Below are 18,127 nucleotides of genomic sequence, written 5' to 3'. Positions count from 1 at the left end.
GCGACAGCTGTCAAACATAAAAACCGCCATAAATAGTAAATCAAACCCCCGATATCACCCCCTTAGGTAGGGAAAAATAATAAAATTTAAAAAAAAAGTATTTATCTCCATTTTCCCATTAGGGTTAGGGTAAGGATGTGTGCACACGCTGCGGATTAGGTGCGGATTAGGTGCGGATTCATCCGCGCGGATTTTGTTAAATCCGCAGGTGAAACCGCAGGTCAAAAGACCTGCGGTTTTACCTGCGGATTGCTCTGCGGTTTTGTCCTGGGGTTTTTCATCTCCTCAATAGAGGAGATGGCAAACCGCAGGAGAATCCGCAGAAAGAATTGACATGTCAATTCTTTCTGCGGATTGAAAACCGAAGATAATCCGCGCGGAAAATTCCGCACCGTCTGCACTGTGGTTTTTGATCCCCATAGGGAATCATGGTACTGTACACCGCAGCAGGAACTGCTGCGGGTCCGCAGCGGCCAAAACCGCTGCGGAGCCGCAGCAAAATCCGCAGCGTGTGCACACAGCCTTAGGGTTAGGGCTCAGATTAGGGTTAGGGGTGTGTTGGGGTTAGGGTTGGAGTTATAATTGGGGGTTTCCACTGTTTGGGCACATCAGGGGCTCTCCAAATGCAACATGGCGTCTGATCTCAATTCCAGCCAATTCTGAGTTGAAAAAGTCAAATGGTGCTCCTTCCCTTCCAAGCTCTGCCATGCGCCCAAACAGTGTTTTACCCCCACATGTAGGGTATCAGCCTACTCAGGACAAATTGCAAAACAATTTTTGGGGTCCAATTTCTCCTGTTACCCTTAGGAAAATAAAAAATTGGGGGCAAAAATATCATTTTTGTGGAAAAAAATGATTTTTTTATTTTCATGTCCGAGTGTTATAAACTTCTGTGAAGCACTTGGGGGTTCAAAGTGCTCACCACACATCTAGATAAGTTCCGTGGGGGGTCTAGTGTCCAAAATGGGGTCACTTGTGGGGAGTTTCAATAGTTTAGGTACATCAGGGGCTCTCCAAACGCACATGACACCCGCAGACCATTCCATCAAAGTCTGCATTCCAAAACGTCACTGCTTCCCTTCCGAGCCCCGACGTGTGTCCATACAGTAGTTTTCTCCCACATATGGGGTGTCGGCGTACTCAGGCCAAATTGGACAACAACTTTTGGGGGTCCAATTTCTCCTGTTACCCTTGGGAAAATGAAAAAATTGGGGACTAATTGATCATGTTTCTGGAAAAAATACGATTTTTTTATTTTCATGCCCTGGCATTATAAACTTCTGTGAAGCCCTTGGGGGTTCAAAGTGCTCACCTCACATCTAGATAAGTTCCTTAGTGGGTCTAGTTTTCAAAATGGGGTCATTTGTGGGGGGTTTCCACTGTTTAGGTACATTAGGGGCTCTCCAAAGGCAACATGACACCCGCAGACCATTCCATCAAAGTCTGCATTCCAAAACGTCACTATTTCCCTTCCGAGCCCCGACGTGTGCCCATACAGTAGTTTTCTCCCACATATGGGGTATCAGCATACTCAGGACAAATTGGACAACAACTTTTGGGGTCCAATTTCTCCTGGTACCCTTGGGAAAATAAAAAAATGGTGACTAAAAGATCATGTTTGTGGAAAAAATACGAATTTTTTTATTTTCACGCCCGGGCATTATAAACTTCTGTGAAGCACTGGGGGGGTCAAAGTGCTCACCACACATCTAGATAAGTTCCTTAGGGGGTCTAGTTTCCAAAATGGTGTCATTTGTGGGGGGTTTCCACTGTTTTGGTACATCAGGAGTTTTCCAAACGCGACCTGGTGTCCGATCTCAATTCCAGCCAAAAACGTCAAATGGCGCTGCTTCCCTTCCGAGCTCTGCCATGCGCCCAAATAGTGGTTTACCCCCACATGTGGGGTATCAGCGTACTCAGGACAAATTGCACAATAACTTTTAGGGTCCTGTTACCCTTGGAAAAATAAGAATTGAGGGTGAAAAGATCATTTTTGTGGAAAAAATATGATTTTTGAATTGTATGGCTTTGTTATTAACTTCTGTGAAGCCCATGGGGGTTCAAAGTCCTCACCACACATCTAGATAAGTTCCTTAGGGGGTCTAGTTTCCAAAATGGTGTCATTTGTCGGGGGTTTCCACTGTTTTGGTACATCAGGGGTTTTCCAAACGCGACATGGTGTCTGATCTCAATTCCAGCCAAAAACGTCAAATGGCGCTGCTTCCCTTCCGAGCTCTGCCATGCGCCCAAATAGTGGTTTACCCCGACATGTGGGGTATCGGCGTACTCAGGACAAATTGCACAATAACTTTTAGGGTCCTGTTACCCTTGGGAAAATAAAAATTGGGGTGAAAAGATCATTTTTGTGGAAAAAATGATTTTTTAATTGTACCGCTGTACGTTATAAACTTCTGTAAAGCCCTTGTGAGTTCAAAGTTCTCACCACATATCTAGATAAGTTCCTTGGGGGGTCTAGTTTCCAAAATGGGGTCACTTGTAGGGGGTTTCCACTGTTTAGGTACATCAGGGACTCTCCAAACGTGACATGGCGTCCAATCTGAATTCCAGCCAATTTTGCATTGAAAAAGTCAAACGGCGCTCCTTCCATTCTGAGCTCTGCCATGCACCGAAACAGTGGTTCCCCCCCAGATATCAGGTATCTGCGTACTCAGGACAAATTGCACAATAACTTTTGCAGTCCAATTTCTCCTGTTACCCTTGGTAAAATAAAAAAAATTGAACCTGAAGTATTTTTTTTATGAAAAAAAGTTAGATGTTCATTTTTTTTTTAAATATTCAAAAAAATTCCTGTGACGCACCTAAAGGGATAATAAACTTCTTGAATGTGGTTTTGAGCACTTTAAGGGGTGCAGTTTTTAGAATGGTGTTACTTTTGGGTATTTTCTATCATATAGACCCCTCAAAGTGGCTTCAAATGTGATGTGGTCCTAAAAATAAAATGGTGTTGTAAAAATGAGAAATCGCTGGTCAACTTTTATCCCTTATAACTTCCTAACAAAAAAAAATTTTGGTTCCAAAATTGTGCTGCTGTAAAGTAAACATGTGGGAAATGTTAGATATCAAGTTTTTTGTGTGCCGTATCTCTGTGATTTAAGGGCATAAAAATTCAAAGTTGGAAAATTGCGAAATTTTCGCCAAATTTCCATTTTTCTCACAAATAAACGCAAGTTATTTGAATGAAATTTTACCACTAACATGAAGTACAATATGTCACGAGAAAACAATGTCAGAATCACCTGGATCCATGGAAGCGTTCCAGAGTTATGACCTCATAAAGGTACAGTGGTCAGAATTGTAAAAATTGGCCCGGTCATGAACGTGCAAACCACCCTTGGGGGTGAAGGGGTTAATAAAAGTGTATGGAGAGTGAGGTCACACCCACAGGATGGCCGCGTGTCTCGCCAGGGCGTAGTCTCGCTTAATACAAGTGTATGGAGAGTGAGGTCACACCCACTGGACGGTCGCGTGTCTCACCGGGGTGCAGCCTCGCTTAATACCAGTGTATGGAGAGCGAGGTCACACCCAAAGGACGGCCGCGTGTCTCACCGGGGTGCAGCCTCGCTTAATACAAGTGTATGGAGAGTGAGGTCACACCCACTGGACAGGCCCTGGCCTGGAGTATGTATAACACATACATGCCCTCTGGTCACGAACTGGTAAATCTCCCACAGTGCATAGTGTGTGCACTGGGGGGATTTCCAAGTCTGCAGTTACAACCCCTTAACCCCTTCCCAAGATGACATCATTATTTCATATGTCAGGTCCTTGACAACTCAGGTTAACACTCCAAATTTACACCTGGCATGAGAGGAACAATGACTTGTTGAGGCTATTGCGTTTGAGTCACGAGATCCATTATTGTCCGTACTAGGATTGCAAAAAAAGATATGTGAATCCGGCCTTAAGGTACTGTCACACTCAGCGATGCACCAGCGATCCCGACCAGCGATATGACGCTGTCAGGATCGCTGGTACATCGCTAAGTGGTCGCTAGTGAGCTGCCACACAGGCAGATCTCACCAGCGACATCGCAGGGATCAGGGGTCGCTACTTACCTGTCAGACGAGACGATCCTGACGTCCTCCCGCCCGGCTCCACGCTCGTCTCCACAGGAAGCCCAGCAGGAAGCAGACCGCGAGAAACGGTCCAGGACGTTCTCGCGCGATCAGCGATAACCAGCAGGGGAGCGGTCGGAGGTAAGTATCAGACAATCATAGGGATATCGCTATAACGTCACAAAAAACAGTGACGACATAGCGATATCACTTAGTGTGACGGGGCCTTAATGGTTGTCAGCAGCGTTATAGCATGTCAAAATGAAATGACTAGTCTGATAAGAAGGGCTAGTTAGTATTTTTGCTACTTCTATCTTCCTTTGCTCTTTCAGGTGTGGTGCATCTCATGTTTACTGATATTTATGGTGCCTGTGGTTTGGAGCGGTGGAGAAAATGATAACGATACAGTCTCCAGTTCAACAGTTTCCACAAATTCTTCAATCACAAAACCTACTCAAATCACAAAAGCTACCCAGTTATCCTTCTGGGGAAACATTGAAATGATGCAGCGTGCCTTCTATGTGCTGATAGGAATTAGTGTGTTGGCCGTGCTCTACTTTGTAATCCGGACTTGTAGGTAAGAATTCTCGTTGCTTATACACCATATGTCAGTTTTTACTTCACATTGTAGATGTTTAAAGGGGTTGTCTGGGCTGAACTGAAAATTCTGTATTGACTCAGAGAATGGTGAATTGTGAGGGCACACTGTCACAATTCCCCTCTTTTTCCCAGGCTGGTGGGTGGACGTGTAACTGCACGTATGTGATTTTCATAACTATGGTCACAACTAGACTAGCATAGCTTCTCTCAATAGAAGAGAATTGAGCAATGTGCAGGAGTCTAGTCGGAATGTGACCAGCTATCCGCCCCTCAGGAAATACAGTAGAATCATCACAATGTGTGCAACGCTGTCACAATTCAACAGTTACATGGAGCGACTGCAGACTTTTCGTCTCACATTTAAATAATCCCTTTAAATCCTATAATATATTCTGAAAAAGATTTACAGATGTCTTGTTGCACATTTCTCACTTTTTTCTAATCATAAGTGTAACATTAGGGAACCTTAGAAAGTGCGTAACGTGGCTCTTCTCTTATTACTGGATTTATAAGAAAGCTACACCTTTTGGGGCATTTATTTGCGTGTAGTTAAAACAATTTTTTTCTATTGGCTTTCATTTGATAATTTTGAACAGGTTGGTTTCTTCAGTCTTTTGTAAACTTCTCTGTGGTCATAAAGCAGTATAGAGGAGTTTGGGAGGAATGTAAGGGTTACAGAATGCCATCAGAACAAGCTGACTGATAAATACCGTATTTTTCGGACTATAAGACGCACCGGACCATAAGACGCACCCCAATTTTCAGAAGGAAAATAGGGAAAAAAATAATGTGTCAAATGGGGGTCCGTCTTACAGTCCGAATTCAGCTTACCTGGGAAGGGATCCGGCACAGGTGGAGGAGTAGTCACAGGGGTCATTCAGTGGTCCAGGCTCGTGCAGTGGCGGCTCTGTGCTGGGGCAGGTTGGTTGTGCTGGGGCAGCTGCGCTGGGGCTGGGGCAGCTGTGCTGGGGCAGGTGGGCTGTACTGAGCTGGGGCAGGTGGGCTTTGCGGGGTGAGGGTGGCGGCTGGCTGTGCTCCGGTGCAGGGGCGGTGGCTCCGCCGGCATTTCCTCGCAGTTCGGTGGCCCCCGCACATCCCTTGCTGGCCGCCGCCATGTTGCGGTGGCCTCCGGGAACATGGACGCTGGGAAGATGGCCACCGGTCCGGGGACGGCGCATGCGCAGGTTCAGATCTCGTCCCTAAATCTCGGGGGACGAGATCTCGTTGCCGAGATTTGAATCTCGTCCCCCGAGATTTAGGGACGAGATCTGAACCTGCGCATGCACCATCCCCTGACCAGTGGCCATCTTCCCAGCACCACAGAGCCCCGGAGGTTAGTATATTGCGACCATAAGACGCACCTCCCACTTTCCCCCAAAATTTTTGGGGAAAAAAGTGCATCTTATGCTCGGAAAAATACGGTACTTTTGTCATTCTGTGCAGTGCAACAACAGGGAATGTAAATACCAAACAGTGCAACATTTTTACTGACATCTAATTGCAATAATAATGTTTAGCCCAAAATAAGCTGGATTACTTACCGGTAATGCTCTTTTAATGAGTCCTCGACAGCACCCACTGGAGGTATCGGATCCGCCCCATTTGGAACAGGAAACCCTACAGGAAAGATAAAAGGGGCGGTCCGCCTTTCCTCCTCAATTTTGCATTTCGGAGTACCAGGAGGACCGCCAAGGATTAGGCAATGTTTTTGTATATCTAAATTTTACTTATCCATCTTTAGCAGATATACTTTATTATTGATATCTTTATCAGGGAGGGAAGTGAGCGGGTGCTGTCGTGGACTCATTAAAAGAGCATTACCGGTAAGTAATCCGGCTTTTTACCCTTCGCCACGACAGCACCCACTGGATAGATTCCAGAGACCATCACCTGGGTGGGACCACCGTGCCAAGGACCGTCCTGCCAAAGCTTAGGTCAGAAGTTGATGAAAGGTCAAGTCTATAGTGATTATAGAAGGTGGAAGGGGATGACCAAATTGCCGCCTTACATATGGTTTCAATTGGAACGTCTCCCCTCTCGGCCCAGGAGGTCGCCATTGCTCTAGTGGAATGCGCTCTGATGCCTTCCGGAGGATTTTCATTTTTTGCGGAGTAGGCTAAACGAATGGCATCCCTGATCCATCGGGAAATGGTGCTCTTCGTGACTCCGTTCCCTTTTTTATAGCCCTGAAAAGAAACGAACAGAGCCCTACACTGCCTCCAGCTTCTAGACCTCTCAATATACTTTAGGACAGTTCTTCTGACGTCCAAAGTGTGGAATTTCTGCTCCTCTGGAGTGGAGGGATCTTCAAAGAAGGTTGGGAGGAGTATCTCTTGAGATCTATGGTATTTTGTTGATACCTTAGGCAGGTACGAGGGGTCTGGCTTTAATATTAATCTATCTTGGTATTCTTGAAAAAAGGGTGGATCTATGGACAGGGCCTGGATATCACCCACACTCCTAGCAGATGTCAGCGCTACCAAGAGGGCAGTCTTGAGTGACAAGTATTTGAGGGATATCGTGTCTATCGGCTCAAAGGGTTCCTCCGTCAGGGCGTCTAAGACCAGATTTAAGTCCCATGCGGGGATTGTAGGTATGTGGACTGGAGTTGTTCGTTCGCAGGCTGTGATAAATCGTGATATCCACTTATTTCCTGCTATATTATGGCCGTACAGTGCCGCTAACGCGGACACCTGTACTTTCAATGTGTTTACTGCCAGGCCCAAGTCCTTCCCTCTCTGTAGAAATTCTAAGATAGGAACTATCGGGACTTCTGCTGTATGGGGTGCTATATGAAACTGTAGGAATTTTTTCCATATTCTTGTATAAATCTGGGTCGTGGACTCCTTCCTGCTCTGTAGGAGCGTAGCAATCAGTGTTTCAGAAAACCCTCTTGATCTTAGTAGCTGCCTTTCAAATTCCACGCCGTCAAGTGTAAGCTGTCCACTTGGGGGTGGATGAAAGGGCCTTGGGAGAGTAGGTTGGGAATCGAAGGGAGGACCCAAGGATCTGTCACTGACATAATTCGTAGCCACGAGAACCACGGCCTCTTGTGCCAGAATGGTGCTATCAGGATTACTCTCGCCCTGTCCTCCCTGATCTTCCGAATCACTTGTGGCAGGAGAATCAACGGAGGGAAGGCATATGCCAGCTTGAACTTCCATGAGGCTTGGAGGGCATCCACTATCTCTGGGTGATCTGATGGAGACAGGGAAGCAAACGTCTTTATCGGTCTGTTCTCCCTCGTGGCAAAGAGGTCCACCTGAGGTTGTCCCCATAAAGTTACTATATCCTTGAAGATTCGGCGGTTGAGGCACCACTCCCCTTGCCGAAGTGTGTGTCGGCTTAAGAAGTCCGCCTCTTGGTTGTTCTCTCCCCTGATATGAAGAGCCGAGAGGGACAACAAACAGCTTTCTGCTAAGCTTAAGATTCTTGCCGCAGAAGACATCAGAGTCTCTGATCGAGTACCTCCCTGTCTGTTTATGTAGGCCACTGTAGTGGTGGTGTCCGATAGGATCCTGACATGTTTCTGTTGGAGCTGTGGAAGGAAATGGTGTAGAGCATAGTATACCGCTGTCAGCTCTTTTAAATTAGACGAGTATTCCCCTTCCTCTCTATTCCACCTTCCTTGACAAAAGCTATTCCCCATATGGGCTCCCCAGCCATGGGGGCTAGCATCGGTGGTTAGGATGCAGGATGGTACTATGACCCATGGGACTCCTGAGGATAGATGGTCATCATCTAGCCACCACTTTAGAGAAGTCAAGACCTCCTGAGTTAAGGTTATCTTGCTCTCGAGGTGACCACCATGTCGCCTGTCCTCTTGGAGGATCTGATGCTGAAGTGTGCGGACATGATAATGGGCCCACCGGACTGCTGGGGCACAGGAATTTAGCGACCCCAATAGCGACATTGCCCCTCTCAGAGACATGCGTGGTCTATCTATGGCTGCCTCTACTTTCTCTTTTGTGAGTGCAATCTTTATCTGAGGAAGTAGACATCTCTGGGTTGTGGAGTCTAACTGGAACCCTAAAAACATCTGGAGGAATTGCGGAACGAGTCTGGACTTTTGTATATTGATGTTCCAACCTAGATCCTGCAAAGATGAGATTGCGTCAGCCACACGTTTGGTACATTGGGTGACCGAGTTCCCGATTATTAGGAAGTCGTCTAGGTAAGGTACGATTAGAGTGTCTTTTTGGCGAAGATAGGCCATCACCTCTGCCATCACCTTGGTGAAGATTCTTGGCGCTGTAGAGAGGCCGAAAGGCATGGCTGTATACTGAAAATGACGGATCTTGTCTTCGAACACCACTGCGACCCTTAGGTATTTTTGGTATCTATCATGGATAGGAAGATGATAGTAAGCATCTTTTAAGTCAATTCCTGCCATTACACAGTTTGGAAAGAGAAACTTTATGGTGGATCTGATTGATTCCATCTTAAACTTATAATTTCTTATAAACGTATTAAGCTTCCTTAAATTAATAATCGTTCTAAACGTACCGTCTGGTTTGGAAATTAAAAATAAAGGAGAGTAGAATCCTCTACCTTCCTGTCCCACTGGGACCTCCACTAAAACCCCCTTAGATAGGCTCCGAATTTCTTCTTCGAGGGCCTTTTGTTGAACTAAAGAGTTAAGGCGGGTTATGATAAAGAAATCATAAGGGGTTTGAAGGAATTCTATTTTCATTCCCTCTTTAATTATACCTAAGATCCATGGGCTCAAAGTTATTTTTTGCCATTTTGAAAAAAAAATTTTTAATCTACCCCCTACTGGTGGGTCTGATTTTTTAATTTTTATTTTCCCTCCGGAATGTTGAACCCCTAAACATGCTACCCTTTTGTTTTTCTTCCTTTGCGGGCCATCTATTTGATCTATTCGTTTGCCTCCTTCTTCCAAACGGTCGTCTTTTAAAGGTTCTCCTATAGAAAGGGATAGAAGAGTCAGGGAATGCCTTCTTCCTCTCCTTTGCTTTGGCGAGTATGTCGTCTAGTGCTTTCCCGAAGAGAAACTCACCCTCACACGGGGTTGCACAAATCTTAGATTTTGATTGTGCGTCCCCCTTCCAGCTCTTCATCCACAGTGCCCGCCTGGCGTTGTTCACAAGAGCTGCCGATCTTGCTGCCAGCCGCAGAGTGTCCGCCGAAGCATCAGCCATAAAGGCAGCTGCCCCTCTGATTAATGGAATAGCGGCCCGTAGCTTTTCTCTTGACACCTTCTGCTCGATTTGTTGATCCAATTGGTCCAACCACACAAGCATAGATCTGGCGGTGCACGTGCTGGCTACTGCTGGCTTAAAAATACCCGTGGCAGATCCCCAAGACCTTTTCAATGATGACTCTGCCTTACGGTCTAGCGGGTCTGCCAATAAGCCTGCGTCCTCTACCGGAATAGTAGATTGTTTTGAGGTAGAGGCTACAACGGCATCAACCTTTGGCACCTTGGTCCATTTTAACAGCTCGTCATCGCTAAAGGGATATTTCCTCTTTGAGGCCGATGGGAGAAAACTTCTTTGATCATGTTTTTCCCATTCTCTTTTTATTAGGGCCTTAACTGCCGGTATCACTTGGAACGCTCTCCTTTTCTTTTCCGCCAACCCCGCAAACATTATTTCTTGTGCGGTCTGGGCACCCCTTGGTTCCTCACACCCCATAGTGCTCCTCACAGATTTGACCAGGTTATCCACACTATCCAGGGGAAAACATGACCGTCCCTCCATGTCTGATGATGATGAGGATGTGAGTGAGGAGTCGGAGATTAACCCCTGTTCTTCCTCTGACTCTGAGCTGAGGGTCACCTGTTTTTTGCTTCTAGTCTCTGAGGGTGAGGGAGTACGGGCACAGTTGATAGCCTGTATTTCCTCCCTGATTATGGCTCGAATGTCTTTTGACGACACTGCGGACCCCTGCCTAGTCTGTCTGGTGCACTGCTTGCAGAGCTTTTTGGGGTAGGAGTCAGGGAGAGGTTCAGAGCATAATGCGCATTCCTTATGCTTAGATTTTTCTTTTTTCTTTGTCTGGAAAGTGGAGCCGAAAGGAGGGGGGGGTAGGAAGAGGTCAGCTTAATAGGTAGAGTATATACTTTGCACACTCACCCAGTGAAGCATTATATTACCGGATCCGGATGGCTGAGATCCCGTCCTAGGTCTTGACTCTCCTGTCTCGCTCCTGCGGCCGGTATCTGTCCTAGCGTTGCGGTTCCTGGTGGAGTTGCTCCCCGCAGAGTCTCCTGCTGGAGCGTGCGCTTCCGTTGGGGACGACATGGCTCACCACCGCACAGCTGCGGCGCTGTTTAAGTAGATTGCTCGTCTTTTTTTTTTTTTTTTCCTCTGCCCCCGGAAGTCGCTCCTCCTCCCCGGGATCACTGCGCATGCGCCGTCGCGCTCTCAGCCACCCTGCCCCGGAAGTTCAATCATTACTTCCGGGGGTCAGGAGCCTCTGCGCCGGCCGGCTACCGCGCCCCCGCTTCTGTATGCGGCCCGCGCTCTCCATGCCACCGCCAGTTTCTATTCGCGCCACTGGCGCACTTACCGCTCCTAGCAGCGGCGGTCTGCGCATCTTGGTGCCACCGACGCGCTCCTGGGTGAGACCGGGCGGCCCACCCCGGACCCGGCCATCACCCTCTATACACCAGACGAGGGGGGAGCCGTCTAACGGAGTCTCCCCCGACTCTGCCTCCGGACCGCAGCCCCTGCCGTTCGCATGGAGACCGCACAGGCGGCATGCATGGCCCAGGTATGCTTTCCTGAAGGAACGTGGCTCCGTTTGGAACAGGAAACCAAAACTGAGGAGGAAAGGCGGACCGCCCCTTTTATCTTTCCTGTAGGGTTTCCTGTTCCAAATGGGGCGGATCCGATACCTCCAGTGGGTGCTGTCGTGGCGAAGGGTAAAATATGTATTTAAGTTCAAAATGTGTCTTTCAGAGAACATTTGTTTGGCACCTATGTCACTCAGCTTTTTTTTTCTAAAAAAAAAAAAAAAATTTCCTTATGTGCCCATGCACTTTGGACATTTCAACAACCACTGTCATCTATATACTGTGTGTGTGTATATAATATAATGTGTGCCCGATGCTATCACATCGGGAGGGCAGTAACATCACTATGGGGGCAGCGTCCCACCCACTTCCGTGCAGTCACAGCCAGCAGGAAAGACGGTGTTTTTTGGCCTGTGCTGGAGATGGTGTGTGGCGTCACCAGAGGGTGGCCGCACCCAATCTCCAGCAGAGGCCTCAAGCCGCCGTTTTTCCTGCCGGATGTGACTGCACGGAGGTGGGTGGGCAGGCAGCGGCGGGATCCGATGCGTGTAGTCAGGCGATGGGTCCTGGCGGGGGTCTGGCGGCGGCATCCCTCTCATTACTCCCCCCTCATTACACCCTCTCGTTAGACCCCTCTCACAGCCAGCAGGAAAGACTGTGTTTTGCGGCCTGTGCTGGAAATGGTGTGCGGCACCACCAGAGGGTGGCCGCCAGGGCTGTGGAGTCGGTAAGCCAAACCTCCGACTCAATTTCCCTTACTCCGACTCCACGACTCCGACTCCCCCCACATATATTGCTTATATTTAAGTGAAAAATTTATTGTAGTACAATGTGAACATCAGACATTTAATCATTTCTATGATCCAATAATCAAGATATTTAGATAGATATTATGTTCTATTTATTGGAATACAACTTTAGAACACAAAAAACTAATAAATTGTAAATATGTAATACACTGTATACATGTACATGTATACGGTACAGACCAAAGTTTGGACACACCTTCTCATTCAAAGAGTTTTCTTTATTTTCATGACTATGAAAATTGTAGATTCACTCTGAAGGCATCAAAACAATGAATTAACACATGTGGAATTATATAATTAAAGTGTGAAACAACTGAAAATATGTCTTATATTCTAGATTCTTCAAAGTAGCCACCTTTTGCTTTGATTACTGCTTTGCACACTCTTGGCATTCTCTTGATGAGCTTCAAGTGGTATTCACCGGAAATGGTCTTCCAACAGTCTTGAAGGAGTTCCCAGAGATGCTTAGCACTTGTTGGCCCTTTTGCCTTCACTCTGCGGTCCAGCTCACCCCAAATCATCTCGATTGGGTTCAGGTCTGGTGACTGTGGAGGCCAGGTCATCTGGCGTGCACCCCATCACTCTCCTTCTTGGTCAAATAGCCCTTACACAGCCTGGAGGTGTGTTTGAGGCCATTGTCCTGTTGAAAAATAAATGATGGTCCAACTAAACACAAACCGGATGGAATAGCATGCCGCTGCAAGATGCTGTGGTAGCCATGCTGGTTCAGTATGCCTTCAATTTTGAATAAATCCCCAACAGTGTCACCAGCAAAGCACCCCCACACCATCACACCACCTCCTCCATGCTTCACGGTGGGAACCGGGCATGTAGAGTCCATCCGTTCACCTTTTCTGCGTTGCACAAAGACATGGTGGTTGGAACCAAAGATCTCAAATTTGGACTCATCAGACCAAAGCAAAGATTTACACTGCTCTAATGTCCATTCCTTGTGTTCTCTAGCCCAAACAAGTCTCTTCTGCTTGTTGCCTGTCCTTAGCAGTGGTTTCCTAGCAGCTATTTTACCATGAAGGCCTGCTGCACAAAGTCTCTTCTTAACAGTTGTTGTAGAGATGTCTGCTGCTAGAACTCTGTGTGGCATTGACCTGGTCTCTATTCTGAGCTGCTGTTAACCTGCAATTTCTGAGGCTGGTGACTAGGATGAACTTATCCTCCGCAGCAGAGGTGACTCTTGGTCCTTTCCTGGGGCGGTCCTCATGTGAGCCAGTTTCTTTGTAGCGCTTGATGGTTTTTGCCAATGCACTTGGGGACACTTTCAAAGTTTTCCCAATTTTTCAGACTGACCTTCATTTCTTAAAGTAATGATGGCCACTCGTTTTTCTTTACTCCGCTGCTTTTTTCTTGCCATAATACAAATTCTAACAGTCTATTCAGTAGGACTATCACCTGTGAATCCACCAGACTTCTGCACAACACAACTGATGGTCCCAACCTCATTTATAAGGCAAGAAATCCCACTTATTAAACCTGACAGCGCACACCTGTGAAGTGAAAACCATTTCCGGTGACTACCTCTTGAAGCTCATCAAGAGAATGCCAAGAGTGTGCAAAGCAGAAATCGAAGCAAAAGGTGGCTACTTTGAAGAACCTAGAATATAAGATATACAGTATTTTCAGTTGTTTCACACTTTTTCGTTAATTATATAATTCCACATGTGGTAATTCACAGTCTTGATGCCTTCAGAGTGAATCTACAATTTTCATAGTCATGAAAATAAAGAAAACGCTTTGATTGAGAAGGTATGTCCAAACTTTTGGTCTGTACTGTGTGTGTGTGTATGTGTGTGTATATGTATGTGTGTGTATATATGTGTGTGTGTATATATATATATATATATATATATATATATATATATATATATATATATATATATATATACTCACTCACTATGACTTATCTTGGCTGAGATAAAGCCTAGATCCTCAGGCTACATTCACACTATGGGCGTAGCCAGGATCAAACCTGGGGGGGGGCATAATCTCATACTGCACACCTCAGCTGCTGCAGAACCTCATACTTCTCACCCCTACACTTGAAAATAAAGCCTGCACCTTAAGAAGATGTGGTGATGAATGCAGTCTATTTATTCCAACTATCAGTTGATGTTGATGTTACTGAAGACGAGCAATGCCTGTCCTGGGCGTCCTTTTGGGCAGCTATGAGGTGTACCTGACTGGTGTGACTGGTGCTAAAAAAAAAAAAAATGAGTGTTAGTCTGTGTGCTATCCGGCTTTCATTCTATTTGGTACAGATATGATATGGATAGACAGATATGGATAAATGGATATATAGAGCAGATTTCTAATCTGCTTTTGCTATTGAAAACATTATCTATGAGCTCAAAAACCTTTCAGGTGATGCGGTTTGTTAAAAAGCTGATCTGCTTTTGCAACTGAAAAACATATCCTCAAAAAACGCAGGAAAAACGCTGTGTGTGAATGTAGCCTTAGATCAGGAATAGAAGTCATTTATAGGACATTTCATAACTTTCCCAAATTCCTATGAAAAAATATTCAGCATATTCTGCATTGAACTACTGTACCCAATTTATTATATATTTTAGGAGTCGGTCCATTTTATACCGACTCCGACTCTACCAAAATGAGCACCGACTCCACGACTCCGACTCCACAGCCCTGGTGGCCGTACCCAATCTCCAGCAGAGGCCTCAAGCCACCGTTTTTCCTGCCGGATGTGACTGCACAGAGGTGGGTGGGCAGGCAGCGGGATCCGATGCCTGTAGTCAGGCGGTGGGTCCTGGCGGGGGTCTGGCGGTGGCATCCCTCTCATTACTCCCCCCCTCGTTAGACCCCTGTCACAGCCAGCAGGAAAGACTGTGTTTTGCGGCCTGTGCTGGAGATGGTGTGCGGCACCACCAGAGGGTGGCAGCACCCAATCTCCAGCACAGGCCTCAAGCTGCGGTCTTTCCTGCCGGCTGTGACTGCACACAGGTGGGTGGGCAGGCAGCGTTGAGATCCGGTGCGTCTTGGCGGGGGTCCCCCGCAGCGTCCCTATCATTACTCACCTCTCATTACACCCTCTCATACCCCCTTCATTACACCCCTCGTTATACCCCCTCGTTACACCCCTTTCACAGCCCCGTGATCCCAGCGGTAGCTGGGATCCAAGCAGCGGCCGGTATCCCAGCGGTGGTCGGGATCGCAGCGGCAGCTGGGATCCCAGCGGCGGTTGGGATTGCAGAGGTGGCCTGGATCCGAGCGGCAGCTGGGATATGAGCGGCAGCTGAGATCCCAGCTGCGTTCTGGATACGAGAGGCATCACTTGAGTGTTCCAAAATGGCGGTCGGCGTACTTCCGGCGCGGCGGATTTGGGATTCGGGTATATATATAGTCCTCAAGATGAAAGCAGCACACCTTTTTTTTCCAGTCAAAGTGCTATTTATTAGCCCATCTGGCTAGTTGCCCATACAGCGACGTTTCGGTCCTGGGAGTTGTGGACCTTTCTCAAGCAGTGTCAGGCTATGTGCACACAGTGCGGATCCTCCTGTGGATTTTTTCGCGCGGATTTTACTAAATCCGCAGGTCAAATGACATGCATTTTTCCTGCGGATTTCTTCCTTTTTTTTTTCCAGTTTTACTGCCGTTTTTGTGCGGTTTTCCACCTGCGGATTTGTAGAATGGAGCAGGTGGAAAACTGCAGCAAAACCGCACAAAAGAAGTCACATGCTGCTTTTTTTCCACTGAAAAATCCGCAGCATGTGCACAGCGTGGTTTTTTTTTTTTTTTTTTTTATACATGGGCTATAATGGTACTGTACATCACCTGCAGTTCTGCTGCAGATCCGCAGCGGCAAATCTGCTGCGGATCCGCAGTAGAATCCGCACCACCGTGTGCACAGACCCTCACAATGCAAAGTGAGTGCTATTTAAAGCTCATCAATCATACAGGTATTTACAAACAATTAGATAATGTACATTGTGCAATACATAGTTTTACAAAACATGAATAACAATCAAAAAGTGCATTTATAGTGCAATGTGCAAAAGTGCCTCAACTAATGAAAATTATATTAATCTCTGCTTAAAAACCATTAATATCTAGCAGGGCTGTGGAGTCGGTAAGCCAAACCTTCGACTCCGACTCCTCAATTTCCCTTCCACCGACTCCACGACTCCAACATATATTGCTTATATTTAAGTAAAAAATGTATTGTAGTACAATGTGAACATCAGACATTTAATCATTTTTATGATACAATAATCAAGACATTTAGATAGAACATAATATATATTTATTGGAATACAACTTTAGAACACAAAACTGTAATAAATTGTAAATATGTAATATCGATTACATATATACAGTGCCTACAAGTAGTATTCAACCCCCTGCAGATTTAGCAGGTTTGATGAGATGCAAATAAGTTAGAGCCTTCAAACTTCACACAAGAGCAGGATTTATTAACAGATGCATAAATCTTACAAACCAAAAAGTTATGTTGCTCAGTTAAATTTTAATAAATTTTAAACATTCAAGTGTGGGTCAATTATTATTCAACCCCTAGGTTTAATATTTTGTGGAATAACCCTTGTTTGCAATTACAGCTAATAATCGTCTTTTATAAGACCTGATCAGGCCGGCACAGGTCTCTGGAGTTATCTTGGCCCACTCCTCCATGCAGATCTTCTCCAAGTTATCTAGGTTCTTTGGGTGTCTCATGTGGACTTTAATCTTGAGCTCCTTCCACAAGTTTTCAATTGGGTTAAGGTCAGGAGACTGACTAGGCCACTCCAACACCTTGATTTTTTGCCTCTTGAACCAGGCCTTGGATTTCTTGGCTGTGTGCTTTGGGTCGTTGTCTTGTTGGAAGATGAAATGACGACCCATCTTAAGATCCTTGATGGAGGAGCGGAGGTTCTTGGCCAAAATCTCCAGGTAGGCCGTGCTATCCATCTTCCCATGGATGCGAACCAGATGGCCAGGCCCCTTGGCTGAGAAACAGCCGCACAGCATGATGCTGCCACCACCATGCTTGACTGTAGGGATGGTATTCTTGGGGTCGTATGCAGTGCCATCCAGTCTCCAAACGTCACGTGTGTGGTTGGCACCAAAGATCTCGATCTTGGTCTCATCAGACCAGAGAACCTTGAACCAGTCTGTCTCAGAGTCCTCCAAGTGATCATGAGCAAACTGTAGACGAGCCTTGACATGACGCTTTGAAAGTAAAGGTACCTTACGGGCTCGTCTGGAACGGAGACCATTGCGGTGGAGTACGTTACTTATGGTATTGACTGAAACCAATGTCCCCACTGCCATGAGATCTTCCCGGAGCTCCTTCCTTGTTGTCCTTGGGTTAGCCTTGACTCTTCGGACAAGCCTGGCCTCGGCACGGGAGGAAACTTTCAAAGGCTGTCCAGGCCGTGGAAGGCTAACAGTAGTTACATAAGCCTTCCACTTCCGGATGATGCTCCCAACAGTGGAGACAGGTAGGCCCAACTCCTTGGAAAGGGTTTTGTACCCCTTGCCAGCCTTGTGACCCTCCACGATCTTGTCTCTGATGGCCTTGGAATGCTCCTTTGTCTTTCCCATGTTGACCATGTATGAGTGCTGTTCACAAGTTTGGGGAGGGTCTTAAATAGTCAGAAAAGGCTGGAAAAAGAGATAATTAATCCAAACATGTGAAGCTCATTGTTCTTTGTGCCTGAAATACTTCTTAATACTTTAGGGGAACCAAACAGAATTCTGGTGGTTTGAGGGGTTGAATAATAAATGACCCTCTGAATAAACTTTTCACAATTTAAAAAAAAATTAAACAAAGAAATAACATTCTTTTTTGCTGTAGTGCATTTCACACTTCCAGGCTGATCTACAGTCCAAATGTCACAATGCCAAGTTAATTC

At 46.3% G+C, this 18,127-nt stretch overlaps 1 protein-coding gene across 2 annotated transcripts in view; it reads left to right on the top strand.

Moving 5' to 3' along the window:
- FAM174C (family with sequence similarity 174 member C) overlaps positions 1-18,127 on the top strand; it is a 52,616-nt gene that overhangs the window by 17,334 nt on the left and 17,155 nt on the right. For both annotated transcript variants that reach the window (XM_073547329.1, XM_073547322.1), the window contains exon 3: positions 4,409-4,653. In XM_073547329.1, coding sequence (XP_073403430.1) covers positions 4,409-4,653 — 245 coding nt within the window. The remainder of the gene's footprint in view (positions 1-4,408; positions 4,654-18,127) is intronic.

This window comes from Dendrobates tinctorius, unplaced genomic scaffold (genome assembly GCF_039654945.1).
Source record: "Dendrobates tinctorius isolate UK_male_01 unplaced genomic scaffold, ASM3965494v1 ptg000011l, whole genome shotgun sequence".
Lineage (NCBI taxonomy): Eukaryota > Metazoa > Chordata > Amphibia > Anura > Dendrobatidae > Dendrobates > Dendrobates tinctorius.
The sequence above is the reverse complement of the archived record's forward strand: the minus strand, read 5'-3'. Positions and strand labels throughout refer to the sequence as shown.